At 37.2% G+C, this 18,580-nt stretch overlaps 1 protein-coding gene across 4 annotated transcripts in view; it reads right to left on the bottom strand.

Moving 5' to 3' along the window:
- Positions 1-670: 670 nt before the first annotated feature.
- The window catches only part of LOC145232266 (sphingosine 1-phosphate receptor 2-like), a 38,150-nt gene continuing 20,240 nt past the window's right edge, over positions 671-18,580 (bottom strand). For 2 of the 4 annotated variants that reach the window (XM_080096841.1, XM_080096842.1), the window contains exons 10-11: positions 15,050-15,213; positions 671-3,433 (exon numbers count right to left, since the gene is read on the bottom strand). In XM_080096841.1, the coding sequence (XP_079952967.1) occupies positions 3,316-3,433; positions 15,050-15,213 (282 nt within the window). In that variant the 3' untranslated portion in view covers positions 671-3,315. Of the gene's footprint in view, positions 3,434-8,660; positions 8,815-11,458; positions 14,887-15,049; positions 15,214-18,580 lie in introns of those variants that run through there. The other 2 variants (XM_080096843.1, XM_080096844.1) reach the window with 2 other exon arrangements.

Genomic DNA, 18,580 nt, shown 5'->3' with positions numbered 1-18,580 from the left:
ATTATTTGACCCTGCCAAGAGACAAAGTTTATAACTTGAGGGTTGCTTTGTGGTCCTATTAAGAAAATTGCCCCACACCAAACGACTACAGACGATTTTATTGTGTATTGTAATGCTCCACTTTCGCTGGGAAATCAGATCCTGATGTGCGTCATACGGATTTAAATGGCATTGTTGAAGCCAGACGACTAAGTACAGAATTACGTTGGGCCCTTCAGACTATCTGTTACTTCAATTCACATAACCATAATCACAAGGAATGCTGTGAAGAGCTAGTTACCATGGTAGTTGGGTTTGAATGTTTGGGTGGTTGTGGCCAAAAACCACAAATGAAAGCAACACGGTTTACAAACTATCGATATTTCATGTCCGTTTGTGTAGTAAACGCAGTGAACGGATTTTTTGCACGCCGGGCTTGTAACTGGAACCACAATTGTGGTTTAAACGTCAGACACTTAACTAAGGGTTGCTCAAAACTGTATTGTGTACCAGCATGAGAAGCTATTTTGTCAATATATTTAAAACTATGACGAATATACAACGAGATACTCCTGGTTAAAAAAACTCTGAAACCCCGTTGCTGTTTGTATTCTTTCAGGCATTTTCATGTTAGTGTCATCTATTTATGATTTTACCCGCCCAGTTGAGATAAAAACGCCAGGAGGAGGTGGTAGGTCAACAAACTCATTAGAACTGTGCGGCTTTAACAAGAGTGGATCTTTTTACAAAAAATAATCACAACAAACTGGGAAGACGCCTTTAAATCATAAATAAACAAGAAAACCAGAAGGAACAACGAAAGCATTGATCAGAAAGAAAAAAAAATCGTTGCGATAAACTGACAATATTTTTTCAGATCGGAGTTGTGTAAAACACTACGAAGCCTTGCACCGTCGCGAAACACAGTGAAAACAAAGAGGTGTGTTGTGCCGCATAGGTAAAACACAAATCTAAGGCGTCAATGAGATGCCCATATGTTCAACAATACTACAGTCCAGCAAAAACTCAAACGCCTCAATAACGAAAGAAAATGCTGACAAAAGAGGACTAATCGAAGTGATGGTTCTTGTTGGAATGTAATGTTTGTATTGTGGAAAATATTGTACGTTTATATGTAAAAGTATCATAAGGACTTATTTTTTATGAGGATTTATAAGGAATGTCCCCTATACAAACACAGAGCAACATGACATTATAGCTCCACAAATGCAAAAACGCTACTCGAAATGTCAGTCGCTAAGCTATAGTATAGCACTCCTTTTGCGCTTTTTGTTACGTCGTTGCATTTGAGAAAGAAATTACAAAAAGAACTGTAATTTGGGATATTCATTTTGTTTTGGTGTTAGTAAAACGCAATGTTACGATTTTGTTACGACGTAGATTTTTACATAACTATGCATAAAAGCAAGTTAAAACCGTCTAACAGTGCATCAGCTATCTGCATATGAGTTTCAATAGTTTTCTATAGTGTGTGGCAAAGAATGCGGCAAAACGATTGTGCTTTTGCATGTTATTGCAACTTTCTTACCGTTGTTGCAACCCAGTATAGGATAGTGATGTGATAGAAGATTTGGTTGCCCACAGCAACCGAATCATAATTAAAAATGCTACGACCGAAAACGAAATATTCCAATCTTTTTTCGATCTGGAGTTCGAGTTAAGATAAGCGTTTGTACTTTTGGTTCTAATTCTGAAATATTTGGTTTTAGGTCATAGCGTTTGTAAACACATCACAGCATACAGTGTGAAACCAAAAATTCAACATAAAAGCAATGGTATAACGCAAAACATATTGAAAACAGCGTGTCATACACATAAGAGAGAAACAAAGAGAAGAATTCAACCATTTTAACCAAGCGTCCTTGTAGTACGCAAACTTAGCAGCAGAGCCTGTTTTGAATTTCGATCCCTTGACCCTTAATATGCATCGTAAAGCTTTATCGTAAAGGGTAACAGGCCAAATTTGGATTGTAGCCACTAGGGTCGCAGTACTAAGTCGATATCGTTTGTCTTGCTTAGGACCTAGGTGGCATTTCAAATGTCACTATAATACGTCGCGTTTTAAAGCCATTTTGCAGGATACAAACATGCTTATCGTGTGGTGTGTGCGTCCAATAAAGCAGAATATAGGTAGAATATTTTATCCAAACGTCATTGATGGTACACTATTAACCTTAACTACATGTAATCATGCACATGTTTATGTTTTTGATTTTAGGCGTAATGTTTTCTAAGCAAACATAATGCATTGTTCAACAATTCATTTGAAAAAAAAAAACTATTTAAACCACATGGGAAAATAATACGATTCTGGTTAATCGCTAATTTTATGATTTTTATGCGATTAACCGGAACAATTTTATAATTAATAGGGTGAGTTTTGCGAATAACCGAAATGAGTTTTAACTTAAATTCAATGAGTGGGCTTTTACACAGTCCTCGAACAATGTGTCCTATTTTAAGGCATATCGATAGGTTATAGTAAGTTATACCGACAATACAATATTACGCTCTGGGAGCCAATTTAAGGCAAAGAAAAAGGTAAGGACTCATTTATGCTTTTACGTGCTGCAGATAAATTGCACTAGCGCGCAAACGTAGAGTTTTGAAATCACAAAAGGACTTTAGGAACATAAACCGGTGGTAAAAAAAAACTGAAGAAAATGCGTATAATGGGGAGAAGTCATAAACACACGAAAGGATAGGCTCAAATGGAACTCGAAAAGCAAAAAAGGAACTAAACGATATAAAGAACGCAACTTGTGAGGAAACTTTTCGATAATTTTGCTGGAAACAATATTGGGTAGTGTTTGTTGATGTGTAATTATATGAAACGTTAGTTTTACATTGTACTATACAACACGGGGACATAGCCTCAATTCGGGTTCAATAGTTGCTATTTGGAAACAGGCGCACAGTTTGTACTTAAAATATATTGGAAAAATGTAGATAAACCACTAGAAAGCCAATAGGAATAATTTATAGCTGTTGTTCCGATTCGGTAAGGTTTGCTAAACTGTACGTTATCTCTTATGTAGGACTTCGGGAGTAGTTGAAGTACATTTTAGCCGGTTTGGTCACAGTGTGGCGATAAAGAGCGGGTGTGACGCAAAGGCGCTACGAAGTTAATTTTGAAAATTTTGCGTTGCTAATGCATTACTTTGCAGTACGGATCATTAGGTCCCTTAAGTGAGCCACTGCTGACAAAGGAATGTTTCACATCAACGCCGTCTGCCTTACAAAGCAATAGGTTGGATACAAACCAGGGAGACTTCCAAACTGGTATGTTGTCAGACGGACTTTAATGACGTTTCACTATTCAGGTGGGGCTGTGACGTCATTGTTCTGATGCAGTATGACGTCAGTTTCGTCGTTGTGTTTCTCTTCAAAGCTGGAGGTCACCGAGATGCGATTGTTGGCTCGAAGAATCTGCCTACAATCAAAACAAAAATGCAATATATTACAATGTTTGATTTTTTGCCTGCGTTTTCACTTAGTAGCGTTTTACCAGGCGCATTGGTTGTGGCACCTTGATTAACAACGTGGATAAATAACGTGAGTTTATATCAAACCTTTCCAACGGTTGTGAGTACCTATAAATTTTAAAATAGGATGAGAGCAGAATCCTTTCTCTAACACAGCGGTTTTGAACTGGCGTCCGCCACGACATTTCAGAGGGACCGCGAGATGCGTAAACTCGTTAGTATATAAGCAATAATTAGACAGGCAAAGGAGCATTCATTTTTGATACCAATAAACTACCACAAACTAACGTAATAATTATCTATTAATTTAGACACAGATGAATAACTGGGATCCGCCCTGAAGAGTTGATGCAGACCAGCGATCACGACACAATCATATAGAAAGACTCCTGTCATGGGTTCGAATCCCACCGGGGCTATATTTTCCTAGCCTACGCCTGCCACATGGTGAATGCCTGGTGACCGGCTGATTCGGTATGACGCCTTCAATAGGCCTGGCGTACTATGATAATTATCTCAAAATATACTCATGAACTCCCAGTGACTTGGCGTGCCCTAAAAAACCCTCGCGTATCAATCATGTCTCCATTACACTTTTTATATACTGAGTGGTACCCACAGCCTCTTGTCGTTAATCTAGCGTTACAGCTATAACTTGCGAAAATTACAATTCTCGCCCCTTTCCTTTCTATTTGACCTATACCCGTTAGTCTGCAAGCACTGCTGAAACACTCACTTTCAAAGAGCTACGTCAGTAACCTCGATGGTATTATCATTAAATGTTCTTAAGGAAGAATATAGTCATTACTCGTTTATGGTAAGTAATGAGAACGAGTATACGAAACACTGTTTGCTTAACACAACAACACTGGACGAGTAGCAAGTAGCAAGTAGCAAAAAGCTCAGCGTATTGGGGATATTCTAGTTTGCACAATATAATGAAGTAGTTCTCAAACTGTGCGTCGCGACGCCCTGGTGCGTCGTTTCAGTTTTCCAAGGGCGTCGAAGAATAGTTGCGTTTCGTGGCTTTTTGTTGTTGATCAATACACATAACTTTAATAATAAGTTTCCTCGTTAACTTTTATTTGCTGGTGCGTCGCAAATTCAGAAAACTTTTCCAGGGGCGTCGCATCAAAAAAAAGTTTAAGAACCACTGATATAATGTATTATCTGCTAGTACATTTTAATAGAGATGATACCGTCGTTATTTTACTATAGTGATGTGTCATTGAGTACATCTTTGGTGTCAACACATTAACTATGGCTGTGCGAAATATTACACAGAAGGTTTGCAATAAAGTCTGGGATGCTGGTCTTAATATGTGAGGATATTGATTGCACAAGCTTAATAATGTCCCGATGTAAAGGGCAAAGGCGAGCTAATAAGATCTACCGTGGTTCATGAGATTAAGGCATGGATGGCGTCATGCTGGTATAAATGACATGCGAGTATGGATAAGCAATTACCTTTTTCCTGTTCAGCTGCTATGCAGAGCAAATGCAATTGAAAATGTAATAAAAAAACAGTTGTCTTGGAGAAACTGTTTTTTTTTTAAATATTGTACCTGAACCTGATTTTCATAAATATACATCATTGTTAAAATGCAACCCATAAAAGTGTTTGAAAAACACTCATGCCCTAAATACATTTGTTTTCGTAGATCTGTTTTGTAAAAATATTATACCCACAAATACATCATTGCAAAAACGCTGGCCTTAAAATAAAATGACTACACATGCCCACTAATGAACTGAAACAATACAATTCCATGTCTGTGCTTTCCAGGGAAAATGAGACGTGGTTCGTTCTCGACACTTTGTGCTAGTAAAAACAATACTTGTAATTTGGCCTTTCCATGAGTAATGTTACTTTGCATATTTTTGCAAGTGCTGCATATAAATTTGATGCTCCGTGATACATTTTCATTCTCAGCTGAGCTATATTTAGGCTGCAAGCTTGTTCGACATTATGCCCTGATAAAAGCAGTATGCCTTTCTCAAAATAAAACAGTTTCAGGGATACTGTTTACGCAGAACTATTTGCACACTATTAACGTCAACGCGACAGGTTACATCAATTATTCACGTCACTACAAAAGATCCAAATGATAATTCAAGTGCATTTGGCAAAAAGATGATACCTTGATCACACTGGAGCTGTCATCGCAGTTTGACACTTTCGTTTAAGGAACGCGACTCTTTAAACCATCCTTAATTATTTATGATGTCTTCGTGTAATAAAGCACATCCAAGACCGACAAAACTGATGCTAAACTTCTGTGTTGTGTGTATTTTTTGTGTCCAATTTAAAACAATATGATCCTTATAGGTATTAATATGAGAACTTCAGAATATTTTTGTGGCTTTTATTATACTGCAGTGAAAATTTCAGCGAGAAACAGTTTGGGCAAATACTAAACACAAACATTTATTCGTTTTGAATTGCCTCATTTAATTTAAACGTGTTATTTCAAAACTACATACGAATGTTGTAAAATGACTAGGGTAAGGTATTGGTTAAAGAACTCTAGAAAAATGTGACTCAGAGTTTTCGGCTTGCTTTGCAACAATAAGTTGTAAATTATGAAACGGATTGCTATTATTATAAAATCAGGATTTTTTCCCCACAATCCCACATTCAGGTAACCACAAAAAATATTGGATAAAAAAGCGACGGTTTTAAGTGTGTAAACCAGGGGTGTCCAACCTTTTTGGCCAAAGGGCCACATGCGGTTTACGAATGATTGCGCGGGCCACTTGAGTGTTTACTGCTAATTTGTAATCTTAAAATGGCTGTCCTCATGTCCACTTTTCTTAGAATATTATGTTAACGTTACTTTCTTTTCGTATCTTATTTGGCATACCGGTAATCTATATCACTGCAGAGTGCTGAAGATATTTCACTGCTAAATGCGTTTTGCGCGAGTCTCTGATATGATAACAGATGAACCTCAATAAGGCAAGACATATTTCTGACTGACTGACTATTGAAGCAAGAGTAAGATTGTGGACGTAACAATGCAGAAAATGTGATACGTAACAATATGCATTGTGATGTAATAAAAGTAACTTGAACAGTCGTGTATCACTCTATTAACAAAGAAATAAAGCAAAATTGGGCAGGCGCTAAGGTTCATAATATAAGTCATTTCGAAAAATACCGCGCGGGCCACTCAGAACCTTCCTGTGGGCCACATGTGGCCCGCGGGCCGCGGGTTGGACACCCCTGGTGTAAACCGTCCGAAGACCTAAGCTGCCTCCAAATTCCTCATAAATAGGGATAAAACGGCTCAGTGATACGTCACAAAAATAATCTGAGAGAGAAATCGTTGCAAGTCGTCACGTTTATCGGGTCGAATTTCACTACGCGTAGTTGCTGGGAAAGGTTACCATAATTCCACACAACAACACTTTTCCGAGATTAAATTTTCTCTCATTCAAATCACGGCATACAAGGCGGAAAAAAAGCCTAACGTAGGTCACAGTAACTCATCCGATGAATAGAATTTAGCAGAAAAGTTATGTACTTTTTTGACGTTCGATACCAAAGTGTAGATAACAGCTGTTTCAACCAATTTTTCAAATAATATTGAAAGCAAAGTTGCTCAAGGCTCAGTTTTTTAATGTTTTATAGTCGATTTCAGCTTTTTTTGTTTTATTGTGAAAACTTTTACTTTTCCTGCATGATACATAAATGCTAAAATGTCGTTAAACCCTACTGAAGGGTTATAGCGAGTTTTCAAAACGCCAACCCTTGTTCAGATAAACGGTGTCAATAAGTCTCGCAATATCTGGTAGCCTAGTTGTCGCTTCGTACAAACAGAAACAAGAATGTTATAAAATATTAGAAGTGGAATATAATTAGATATATATTTTCATTTTGCCTTTTTATGCAAATCCACCGTATAGTCTTTACACGCGTGCACATACATACATACATAGCCTACATGCAGAAAATAGAATCAAGCATACGAAAACTTTCACAAATTGTCTGGTTTTAAGTTATTGCTGAGAGTTGAGCAACGGTGTTTCTGCAGTCTGTCTTGTTTCAACATTTTCGTCCTCAACTTCCAATCTTCGATTCCTGGACGATACCAGGGATAGCAACAGAACAGCCAACAACGCACATGCGCATTGGAACCCAAGCACTCCAACAGTTCTCCATTGTTTAAACATGACCCTTGCGAGAGCGCCAATAATCAAACCGATTCCTGTTTGAATTCCGGTCATCCAATTGTTGACCAGTGTTTCATCAATCGGGTAGGTCAACTGAGTGGTCATTTCGAACATTACGACAACAGTAAAACCGGTTAAGAATCCAAATATTGCGTTGCATACATTGCCACTGTGTTTCTGTATATTGCACTTAAAGCAATTGCCACAGTTGATGCAAGGAACAACACGCTTCCGCAAATTGCAAGCAGTTTGTATCTTTTGAAACGGTCAACGACTTTCCAGCGAGGCTAAGGCCAATGATAGCGCCCGAACCCAACATACACATGATATATCCACTTAATATTGAAGGTGAAACTTGATGTGCGACGTGAATGTCGGCTATGATTTCAGACATGAACATATTCTCAATTAATTCAAGCTGGAAAATTAACCCAATAGCGAAACAGATCAAAATATAGGAGGGTGTGATAAAAAGTTGCTTTGTTTCAGAAAAGAATTCTGTCGCCGTCCTCGGTGCCTTCACTTCCTTGTTTTTTAGATCTTGTGCCGCAGTAGGTGGTGTAGGAGGCTTATCAGTGAAAAAAATCGCCAACAAGATGGTTACAGCGGCAGATATAGCTAGAAATGAACCGTACATATAACGTAGTTGAAGCTGTCCTTTTACTAGATCATCCAAGCTTAAACTTTTATTTGGTCGTGATGTTTGGTTTGATGGTGTCACAAGATATGAAGGCAATGTGTATCCGATTAGGTTTCCGGAAAATAATCCAACTACATTTAGTGCTATTGCTGTACCAACTTGATTTTCTGGAAACCAAAGCACAGCAAACGTCGAAGGCAGAGCCAGACCCAAAGTGTCAGAAAGTCCACAAAAAACTTGCCCGAGTACAATAAGAGCAAGTAACGATCGATCTATGAGAGACAAGGTAACGAGCAGAAGACCGAGCGTGGAACTACAAGCAATTATTAGCACAAGTCCTTTCAGTCCAATTTTGTTCATGAAAAGTAGAATGGCAATGGGAAGTGTAATAAATACAGCGCTAATGTTTCTTCCGTTAGTGATCCAATCTACTTGTCCTGGAGTCGAGTTGAAAAACTGAACGTAGAAACTGTTGATTTGTCCGTAACTTGCAAACGATATTCCAGCACAAAACTGTAAAACAAATATTCCTGAAAGAAATGCCCATCTTCGTTTGTACAACTTAAATTCCATTGCACTGGTTTTATATATTTCCCAAAGTGTTTCCATGCAACAAGAACAACTGGAGAGAAATCTGTCTGACTTCCCAACGCCTGGTCTACGATCAAAAACTTTATTACGAACAATCTATTACAACTTCCCTTTAAACTCTATTACGACTTCTCTTTACGTAGAAAATGTATGCCAAATTTAGTATTGTGTAACTACCCTTTAAAACTCAGAGCAAGCTGTTATCCTCAAACTGTTGTCTTTGTTATAAAAAACAAACTTTCATACCAAACAGACCTATGAAACACATCAAGGATAAATATAAAAAAACACATTTAGTTTTACTTTAAATTGCTTTGTATAATTGAACATGTTATTTATACAGAAACTATAAACGCATGGTGTAAAATGACTAGGGTCGGCTATTGTTTAAAGATGTATGTGACTCTATAGTTTACATCTTGCTTGACAACGATAAGTTGAAATTATACAACGGTTTGTCATCATTTTAAAATCAGGTGTTTTTTCCACAAACGTTATATTCAGATAACCACAAATATACACATTAAAGAAATTAGCGACCGTTCTAAGCGTGTAAACAATCCAAAACCCTTAGCTGCTTTCAAATTCCTCATAAATGGGGTTAAAACAGCTCAGTGATACGTCATAAAAATACTCTAAGAGAGAAATTGTTGCAAACTGTCTCGTTTTTAGAGCTGAATTTCACTACGCGTAGTAGCTGGGAAACGTTACCATAATTCCACCCAACAACATTTTACCGGGATTAAGTTTTCTCTTATCTAAACCAAAGCGCACAAAGAGAAGAAAGCCCAACGTACGCAACAGTATCAAATCCGATGAATAGAGTTTTGCAGAAAAGTTTCGCAGTTTTGTTCTTTTTTGGCGTTTAATACCCAATTGCTGAAGGTAACAACTGTTTCAGGCAATTTTGTGATTAATATTGAAAGTAATGTTGCACGAGACTTGCGACAAATAAAACAGACATTTTTGCCAGACAATTTAGTTAGAGGTTGCACCCGACGTAACAATTTAAAAAGAAGCTAGGTTTTAAAATGCTTTTACAGTCAATCCAGTTTGTGTGCAATTTAATGTTTTTTGGAAACGTTTGCTTTTCTAAAAGACCTAATCAGTGCAGATGGTGACATGGCTACACTATCCAATACGGTATTGGCTACACTAGTCAATACGGCCTATCGCTCGTCCCTATCTGCACTACTAAGACCTCATAGGCATAGGCGCCGAGTAGGAGGTGGCGGGGTGGCGCCGCCACCTTGGGTTTTCAAAGCACGGTGGCGGCCACCGTGGAAATTTTGGTTAGTTTTTAGCGGTATCGTACGAAATATCGTAAAATCTGTATATAGCAACTGAGTATTAGCAACAATTTTGCCTTTTAACAAGCGTGCTGGCGATTCAGTCACAAAACGTGGCATAAAACTGCAACTTGTTGTGGTTAGTTCATTGTTTATGACGTCAAACACACAATTGTCTGTCAGTGAATGTCGGCCATTGTTGTGTACAATTCAAATGTGTTGTAATAATTTGTTATCTAAAGTGATAAAAGCAGCAACAACTTGACGAAACATTTTTGAACATTGCTAAACCAATGATAAACGCTACAGCAACGTGTTGCAATTGCCAGCTAAATAATATTTCAAACATCAGTTTTTATCCAAATTTTGACAAACGTTCCATTGTTTGGCTTTGAGTTCTTATGGTTGCAAACATTAGTGACGTCACACAAAGTTACAGCATATTTTACGTCCGCCACCTTGCATTTTTGCAAAACTCGGCGCCTATGTTCATAGATCTTCTAAACAGTGTGCACTGTCTGCATCGTGTATTGGCCTGATGCTTTAACATTTTTACTTTCCTGCATGTCACATTCATCGTGACTTATCGTTAAATATTTGCATTTAAACATGTTTTCATGTAGATTTGCTGTTCAAAATTTGCATGTAGTTTTGCTGTAACGATTGCAGCAGCTCAAAACCTGATATTGTAACCTTATTTCACAAATTATTCACAAAATTTGATCTTAATGTCGAATCACGTGCCCATAATGAGTCACATATCAGTTACAATTTTATTAATCCGGGCTAGGCAAACCGGTGTGACGCAAGTGTTGACATGCAAGCACTAAAATTGGCATTTGAACCCACAATGCACAAAGTACAGTTTCTGACGCTTGTGAAACAATATGCTCAAATGTAAAAACTGAACAAATGCGAGTTTTTCTGCTAACTTACCAGCAGTCATAAGATGTTGATCACCGCTTCGTCTATAGTTAAGGTGGACTGTGTCGCTAGTTTGAACAGAAAATCTTTAATAACGGTACAATTTCATACGAAGCGTTCTATGGATACATTGCGACAACTTTTATGTAAGGTACCTGCAGGTAACAAGGCCCCTTTAAAAACATTGTGTATAACCGAAAAAACATAAGAGTTCCAGGCCACATTACGCATGTTGGTTGCGGAGGTCAATTATATACATCCATCAGACTTTAAAGACGTTCGCAAGTTCTGTTTTTGCAGGATGACAATTTTAAAAAAATATAAAACGAAAATGTAAAAAAATGCAACACTGGTCAACAATTGGATTACCGGAATTTAAACAGGAATCGGTTTGATTATTGGCGCTGTCGCAAGGACCATGTTTAAACGACGGAGAACTGTTGGAGTGGATGGGTTCTAATGCGTTGGCTGTTCTGTTGTTATCCCTGCTGATATCGTCCATAAATCGAAGAATAGAGGTTGAGGACGAAAATGATGCAACAATACAGGATACAGAAACACCATTGCTCAACTCTTAACAATAACCTTTTCAACAATCACTTGATTTTCTAAACCTGTGCTCAGTTTACTGTCAAATGCAAACATTATGAGTTTCTAAAGCTTTGCTCAAAATCTATTGTACCGCTGATTCTATTTCCGCAACGTTTTGCAATAGTTTTTGCCCAAAAAAGCTATTTTCTGTGCGCCGGTGTGTATATAATGTACTGTAAAAATGCATAATAAGAGCATAAATAAAAAACATAAAAAGTATATTTCTTCATATTGTTTTGTCACTACCAGTTTTTGCTTACACTGCAACAACCACAACGAGGAGATATGACAGCCATAACTTCATGTAATCTAAACTGGGCTTGTGCTGATTGGGAAATTCTCCACTGCTTTATGCGAGTTTCATTAACTGAATCACAACTTGCTACCCGTTTCAAGTTTAGCTCTACATAAACAAAATCCCTATAATCATCCATATAAAGGCTTTTCTGATGATCTGTCCCTACAGTAGTAGGCATCGATCACTGAGTGTAATAGTTTTGGGACCTGATATTATAGACGCACATGCATTTGATTTAAAATTATTTAACACGAAACTTGTCCGAGATTTATATTTCGCTTATACATGCATTGTCCTTCTTTAAATCTTATTCCAATACAATCATAGATTATCTCGGTTTTACAATTTATTTGAAGTCAAAAGTATTTACTTCTCTATTATTCCCACTGTCCCGCACCGATCCTTATGATGTTTATAAAAACTGACAAATACTGACGAACCTTGCTTACTAAAATCACAATAATTTTTGAAAAAAAAACACATTAAAGGACAGTTAACATATATTCAATTTTTCCGCTTTGCAGACCAGCGATCACGACACACTTAAATATAAATTGTTTGAAAGGTATTAGTGATCAGACATTTTTACGCCTTTTGGAAAAGATTTATCCATACAACCGGATACTGGTTAGCACATGTCGGAACAGAATCGGTTAGTAATTAGGTCGAAATAGAACCGGTTAGTAATCAGGACAAAATGGAACCGGTTAGTAATCAAGTCTAAATAGAACCGGTTAATAATTGGGTCGGAACGTAATCGGTTTTAATTAAGTCGGAACGAAACCGGTTCTAATTAGGTCGGAACGAACCGGTGTATATCAAGGTCGGGTACTCGGTTATTCATTTACAGCCCTAACCTGAACCATATCAACAGAAGTAAAGTAAAATCGAATCTGCAAGATATCCACTCAGCAGTAAATCTTTCGTTTATTTGTCTCGGAAGAAATCAATTTCTTGAAGACACAGAGGCCACTCTAAAGGTGTTTTACGTGTGAAAGGAATTTTAAAACCACAGAAATTGACATTAACCCGCCGTCCTCCATGCATTATTCATAAGACCAACAAACAACGATGCAAAACACGGATAAAAGGAATAATTTGTTGCCCTGATAAGGGTCCCGCTCTGTAACTGTCAAAATAACATCTTTTTCTATCCTAAGAATTGTCAGCGTACAAAGGTTAAGTTAATTGCGGCACAGACAGTGTTGCTTTTATAACAATCGGAGCTCGATAAACCAAAGGGTCATTAGGTGTGGCAGATTCAAATTTTATTCCAATGTTTTAGGTATTATCTTTGTATGACAATGCTTTCATTCAATGCAAAGCTGCGCAAAACCGCGAAAAGAAGTAAATTTGGGTTGAAAAGGGTGAAATCTACTTATATTTTTAAAATGCAGTTCATCAAATACATATCGTCAAAACAAACATTTTTCTCTTTGCAACTATTTACGATTGTTAGCTCAGTCCATCAGGAAGAATCTGACTTGTCCAAAAATAAACAGATTTGTATCACCCTTGTTACAAATTAAAGAAATGCACCTGACAAAAAAGGTCAAAATATCACGCGTGTAAATTTCAAATCACGAAAAGGACCTGTGCTTCGTAGCTTCTGATTATTACTTTATTGATTTGCAGGCCTACGTAAGTAAGACATTGACCTACGAGGTTACTTAAGCACCAGAAATAAGACTTTTTTTATTCACTTCCGTTGAAGCTTGTTTTCTGCCGGAAATTGAACACCAAAATGACCTTGTTCGTTTTTAAATCTTTACATTTTCTAACTAAATTTAGTTAAACGAATACATTAACTCATTGACGTCACAAGGTGTAGGTCTTTCTCCGTCTCAGTTCCAAGTAATTAGGAAAATAAATCAATGTCTATAGGTTGAACCCGAAAACGGCGAAATAAACTTAGCGCTAATTTGCCAACTGCCAGTTCCGCATTTAGTGAGTGGAAAACCTCGTTGCTCCGCTAATGAACGTAATTGGACAAAGGTAAGGTTCCCAAATTGCAAACGCTTGGAGCTGGATGTGCTCAAAAGGAGAACTGTGTCTACCTTCTGTAATTAGTTTTTGGAGTAAAAAACTTCCCAAAACCTTTGTGATTAATAACCAAGTAATACACTTCGTCCCATAATAAATTATTTACCCAAATTCAACGAAACTGTTTTATTAAATGTTATTATTGCATGAATTGCACATTTGGCGAACAGTTCGTTCACTTAAATAGTTGTATGTTACTGTTTGCCTTAGCATTATGATTGTGCGGTTGTGTTCACTATTTAGTGTATGTTTAGTGTATGTTAAATCTGCATTTAAACAAATTTTTACGAACTTGGAAAGGCAAATAGAGAAAAAATGCTAGTCCTAAGCTGTACTGAACCTAGGTAGGAGGAAGCATCGCATTTTAACTAGAGTATCTATTTACAAGACAAACCAGATAAAGACTTGTCGACTGACCAACAAAAAACCCTTAAAATTCTTCTACCAGTTGCGGTGCGAAATAAACAATTTTTAATTCATTTCTTTCATGAAAGCATCGAAAATCTTGGCTTTCTGATGTTTTTTCTTTCCTTAGATTTAGACCGACTGTAAAAAACGCCTTGTCTGTCAAACGCATGATATTGCCAAATTAATTTGAAACAGCACCAGTGAGGTCTTTCAATACGCCATGTTGAAGTAATGCGTTTAGTGTGTAGTAGCATAAATATATTACTTCTAAAAAAATACTGCCCGTCTGGTGCATGCAACACTACTTTAAACCCCCATAAAAATCCTCAAAAAATGTTTCGAGAGGTATAGTATAAATGCTTTTCAGTGGATATGTGCCTCAAATAGTAGGCATGTTAACATCCACGATCACTGAGTCAAACTGTTTCAGACTCAAAATCACTAAACACAAAGTTGTTAAAAATCTATATATATATATATATATATATATGTTTTTTTATATTTCGCCTATGCAGGCATCGTCAGTCTCTTCAAACTCATTCAAATAGAATTTATTTTAAAGATATATGGTTGTCGCAATTAAGCATGACCAACTTTAACTTACTTGTTACCATCGGCATGAATCAACTCCACTCCAGAATTACGGCATAGGGGTGATGCGGCATTCGGATGGAGATTACGATTCGGGATTCTCTGCATCTCGTGTTGCTGAAGAAGTTTTAAGTGCTTTCGAGCGTTTTTCTTCGATTTGGGTTCATCGTTGGAACGCTAAGGAAAAAACAAACGCACAAGTTAAATCATGGTCGTCCAAAACTATACGTTTCTGAACGATGCTGCTTTGAAACTCAGGAGCAAGAGTTTATCACAAACAACACAACTGTCCTCAAAATTTAATCATAAACATAACTACCTAAGAACTTGTGCATTTAGAATACATTATGCAGACGTTATGATAAAATTATTCTTCAAGTCCGTGTATAGTGTTCCCAAGTATATGCTTTCAAAACCTTTTGTAATTTTCGTCACTTAGGCAAGTTATAAACCAAACTCTTTTAAGCAGTGGTTCCCAACCAGGGGCCACGAGCTGTTTTCCGGGGGGCCACGGGTGTTGATTCACAAGAAACACCCACTAAAATCCATTTCCTTTTAACTTTATTCCCAAATTTAATTGACTATTTCACATACTATTTGTCTATGTTGAGTTTTTTTACGATTACGGATTCTTGTTTATTCTATTCGACCTGTTTAAAGTCGAAATTAATACCGAATTCCAACATGAGATTGCCATTTACATTTTTAAGGGGGCCACAGGTCATACAGGGTTACTTGAAGGGGACCGCGAGGTCCAAAAGTTACTTTTAGGGGGCCACGGTCAACGAAATGTTGGGAACCACTGCTTTAAAGTTATCTCGTTTTTCGCAAAAACGAAAATTAAACAAACTTATAATTTTAGGCCTGTTTTACCCGATTTTTTTCATCTATTCAAAGGTTAGCTGCCCTTAAAGAAAACATATTTTCAACCAAAGTAAGTAACCAAAATGAGGGCGCGCTTGGGGCAAAGTGTACATGAACTAATATGGACTGCAGACATACACGCAAAAATAGTCATTATTTTCTAACGCAATGGCAGACATTGCATCCTGTTGCCGGAAAATGTTCAAGTGTAAACAATAGACAGACCACCAACGATTTTTTTGAGTCAGGGTCCTCGAAAAAAAAAACGTCTTTAAACCAGGCCTTTGACGTCATAAGATAATGACTCAGTCAAACAACAACATCTGGCAAACGGAATCGCTCCAAAAATTAAATCACTACGAAGACAAATGTCCACCTAAGAAAAGCGCGCCAATGGCTACTGAGCAATATGCGACACTATTGTGTGGAAATGCAATTAGCGTCGCGACTAGGTTGTTTGCCAATGATCTGCCTTTGCCGTTGACTCAGTTGATCTGCTCCATTGTCGTTTGATAGTTTATTTGTTCAAATTCGTCACTTTCTCATTGGCGGGTTTAATACAATGAAAATCTTTGTCGGCACGGGGATTCCCCTTAGAATCTCCTTGTGGGAACGTGACGTAATTTTCTCGGGTGAGGTGAATTCACTGGTGATTGAGAATATTATCACTGGGTTAGCGCGTCCGTTTCGAATGAGTTCAATATTCGGAGAGGGTTTGAATGTATGACACCACTGGGAATCCGCTATGTAGTTGATAACGTTTAAGTAGATTTAATCGCTAAGCATCAATGGGACAAATTAAATGTAAACCAAAAGTTATATCAAGTCAAGTCAAATTTATTTGCATTGTAAATTCATCTAACTTTCAACGGTAAACGGTTACATAAAATAGCTAGGACGCCGAAAGAAACAATGGATTATTCTACGGGACTCGTATCAGACGTTAAAGAAACTCCAAATTTATGGGGATTTAAAAATATTTCATCGGTTACAAGCAGAGCATTCAGGTGAATATGCATCTTTATGCAAATTATGCTAAAACTCGAATTCTGCTTCCTTATTTACACCTACTCACAACATGAAACATCAAAATTTTACGGTTTATAAGCAAAGCTGTGTGGGTTTTAAGCAATTCTGTGCGAATTTTCGTTTTTTTACACTGCCCTTTTCATGTGCTCAAAAGGTTGCATAAACCAAGGCAGATAAACACCCCGCAAGAGATTAGCGAAGGCAATTCAGCGGCAAATTTTACAAGTGTGGCCTTTCCTGCGTAGAGTCTACCTGAAAAGAATGTTAAACATGCTGTTGCGGTCACTGGGGGCGTTTTAGTGGGTTGTATGACATTTAAAGTACATTATTCAACCTTTTGCAATATTTAAACACTCTTTGGGCAAGGTTAGCAGACCTATGGGACCATACCTTCGTGTTGCAGCAAAAATAGGCTTAGGATTTTATTAATTACGCTAACTGTATTCAGTGCTCATTGGAAAAATGATAATTTTTAATTGTATCAGTGCTTATTATTATGTACGAGAGATTAATGCTGATAGTGATTTATCCAAATAAATGTTAAGATCCAGCATCACAACAACTACATTTATGACAAGACTGCAAGTCCAAAATTTAGGTTTTTTTCCACATGACTATGATTTACATTCAAGAATTCGATTCGACTATTATTTACTTTTTATTTACATTCACATAGAACCATCTAAAACGGTATTTAACCACCCGACAAACATCTGACACAACGATTTTCTTAATGTCTTTACGCAACACGGCCACACCACAAAGTATAGCATTTTTGAGTGAAACTAGGGTTATTGCATTGATGTTGGATAATCGCGTATTCGGCAACGGAAACGAAAAAATGTGGTTCACACAAATAAGTGAAAATGTGTAAAACGTCGTTGCTGAGAATTAACTTGTAAATTTTGACACAAAAATGCAACAGAAACACACGCAGTGATTTTCAACCGGTGTACCTTAAAGTTAAAGATCGTCAGGTATTCCACAAGAAATTTACTAGTTTAATCGACTAGTGTTCTGTGGAACACCGGTATAAAGTTACTGGTTTAACAACATGGGCTCAAATGGCTTTTCTTTATGAAAGTAATTATTCACTATAGCCAGTTTGTGACTTGCTATTCGATCGTGACTTACGGGAAATCCCTGCGCATTAAAGGAGTGTTGGTTATTTATCGGAAGCACCGGTAGGTTTTCTGAGTAGTTTTTCTGAGTAGTTGTGGATGCCAATTACTTCCTTAGCGTAACATGGTTTTTAGGTAAAAGTGATGTACGTTTTACCAACAGGTCGATTGTAGCGAAATTTTAAACGATCAAAAAACAGGATCCCATCTATCACTGTTTATGTTAAAAAAAATTGTTCTTTCCTTGTTGGCCCGTGAATACGAAAACTTAAGTTTGTCCTACAGGGGTCAAAAATTTAATCTACAATCGAATGCTCTGAAATGCAACAAACACTACAACACGTAAATTCAACATATTCAAATTAATACGGATTATCATATTTGAACCAATTTGTATGGTCACTTCGGTGGCGATCTGTTAAAATTTGCATAACTTTTCACACAAACGACTGACACTTTTTCCATTGCCTTTAGCATTTGCATTGATTTGTTTTTTTACTAGGGTTTTATCATGTGCAAACACAACCAGG

Source organism: Phallusia mammillata, chromosome 6, assembly GCF_965637545.1.
Source record: "Phallusia mammillata chromosome 6, kaPhaMamm4.hap1.1, whole genome shotgun sequence".
NCBI classification, from domain to species: domain Eukaryota; kingdom Metazoa; phylum Chordata; class Ascidiacea; order Phlebobranchia; family Ascidiidae; genus Phallusia; species Phallusia mammillata.
Note: the sequence above shows the minus strand (reverse complement) of the source record. Positions and strands in the feature narration are given on the sequence as shown.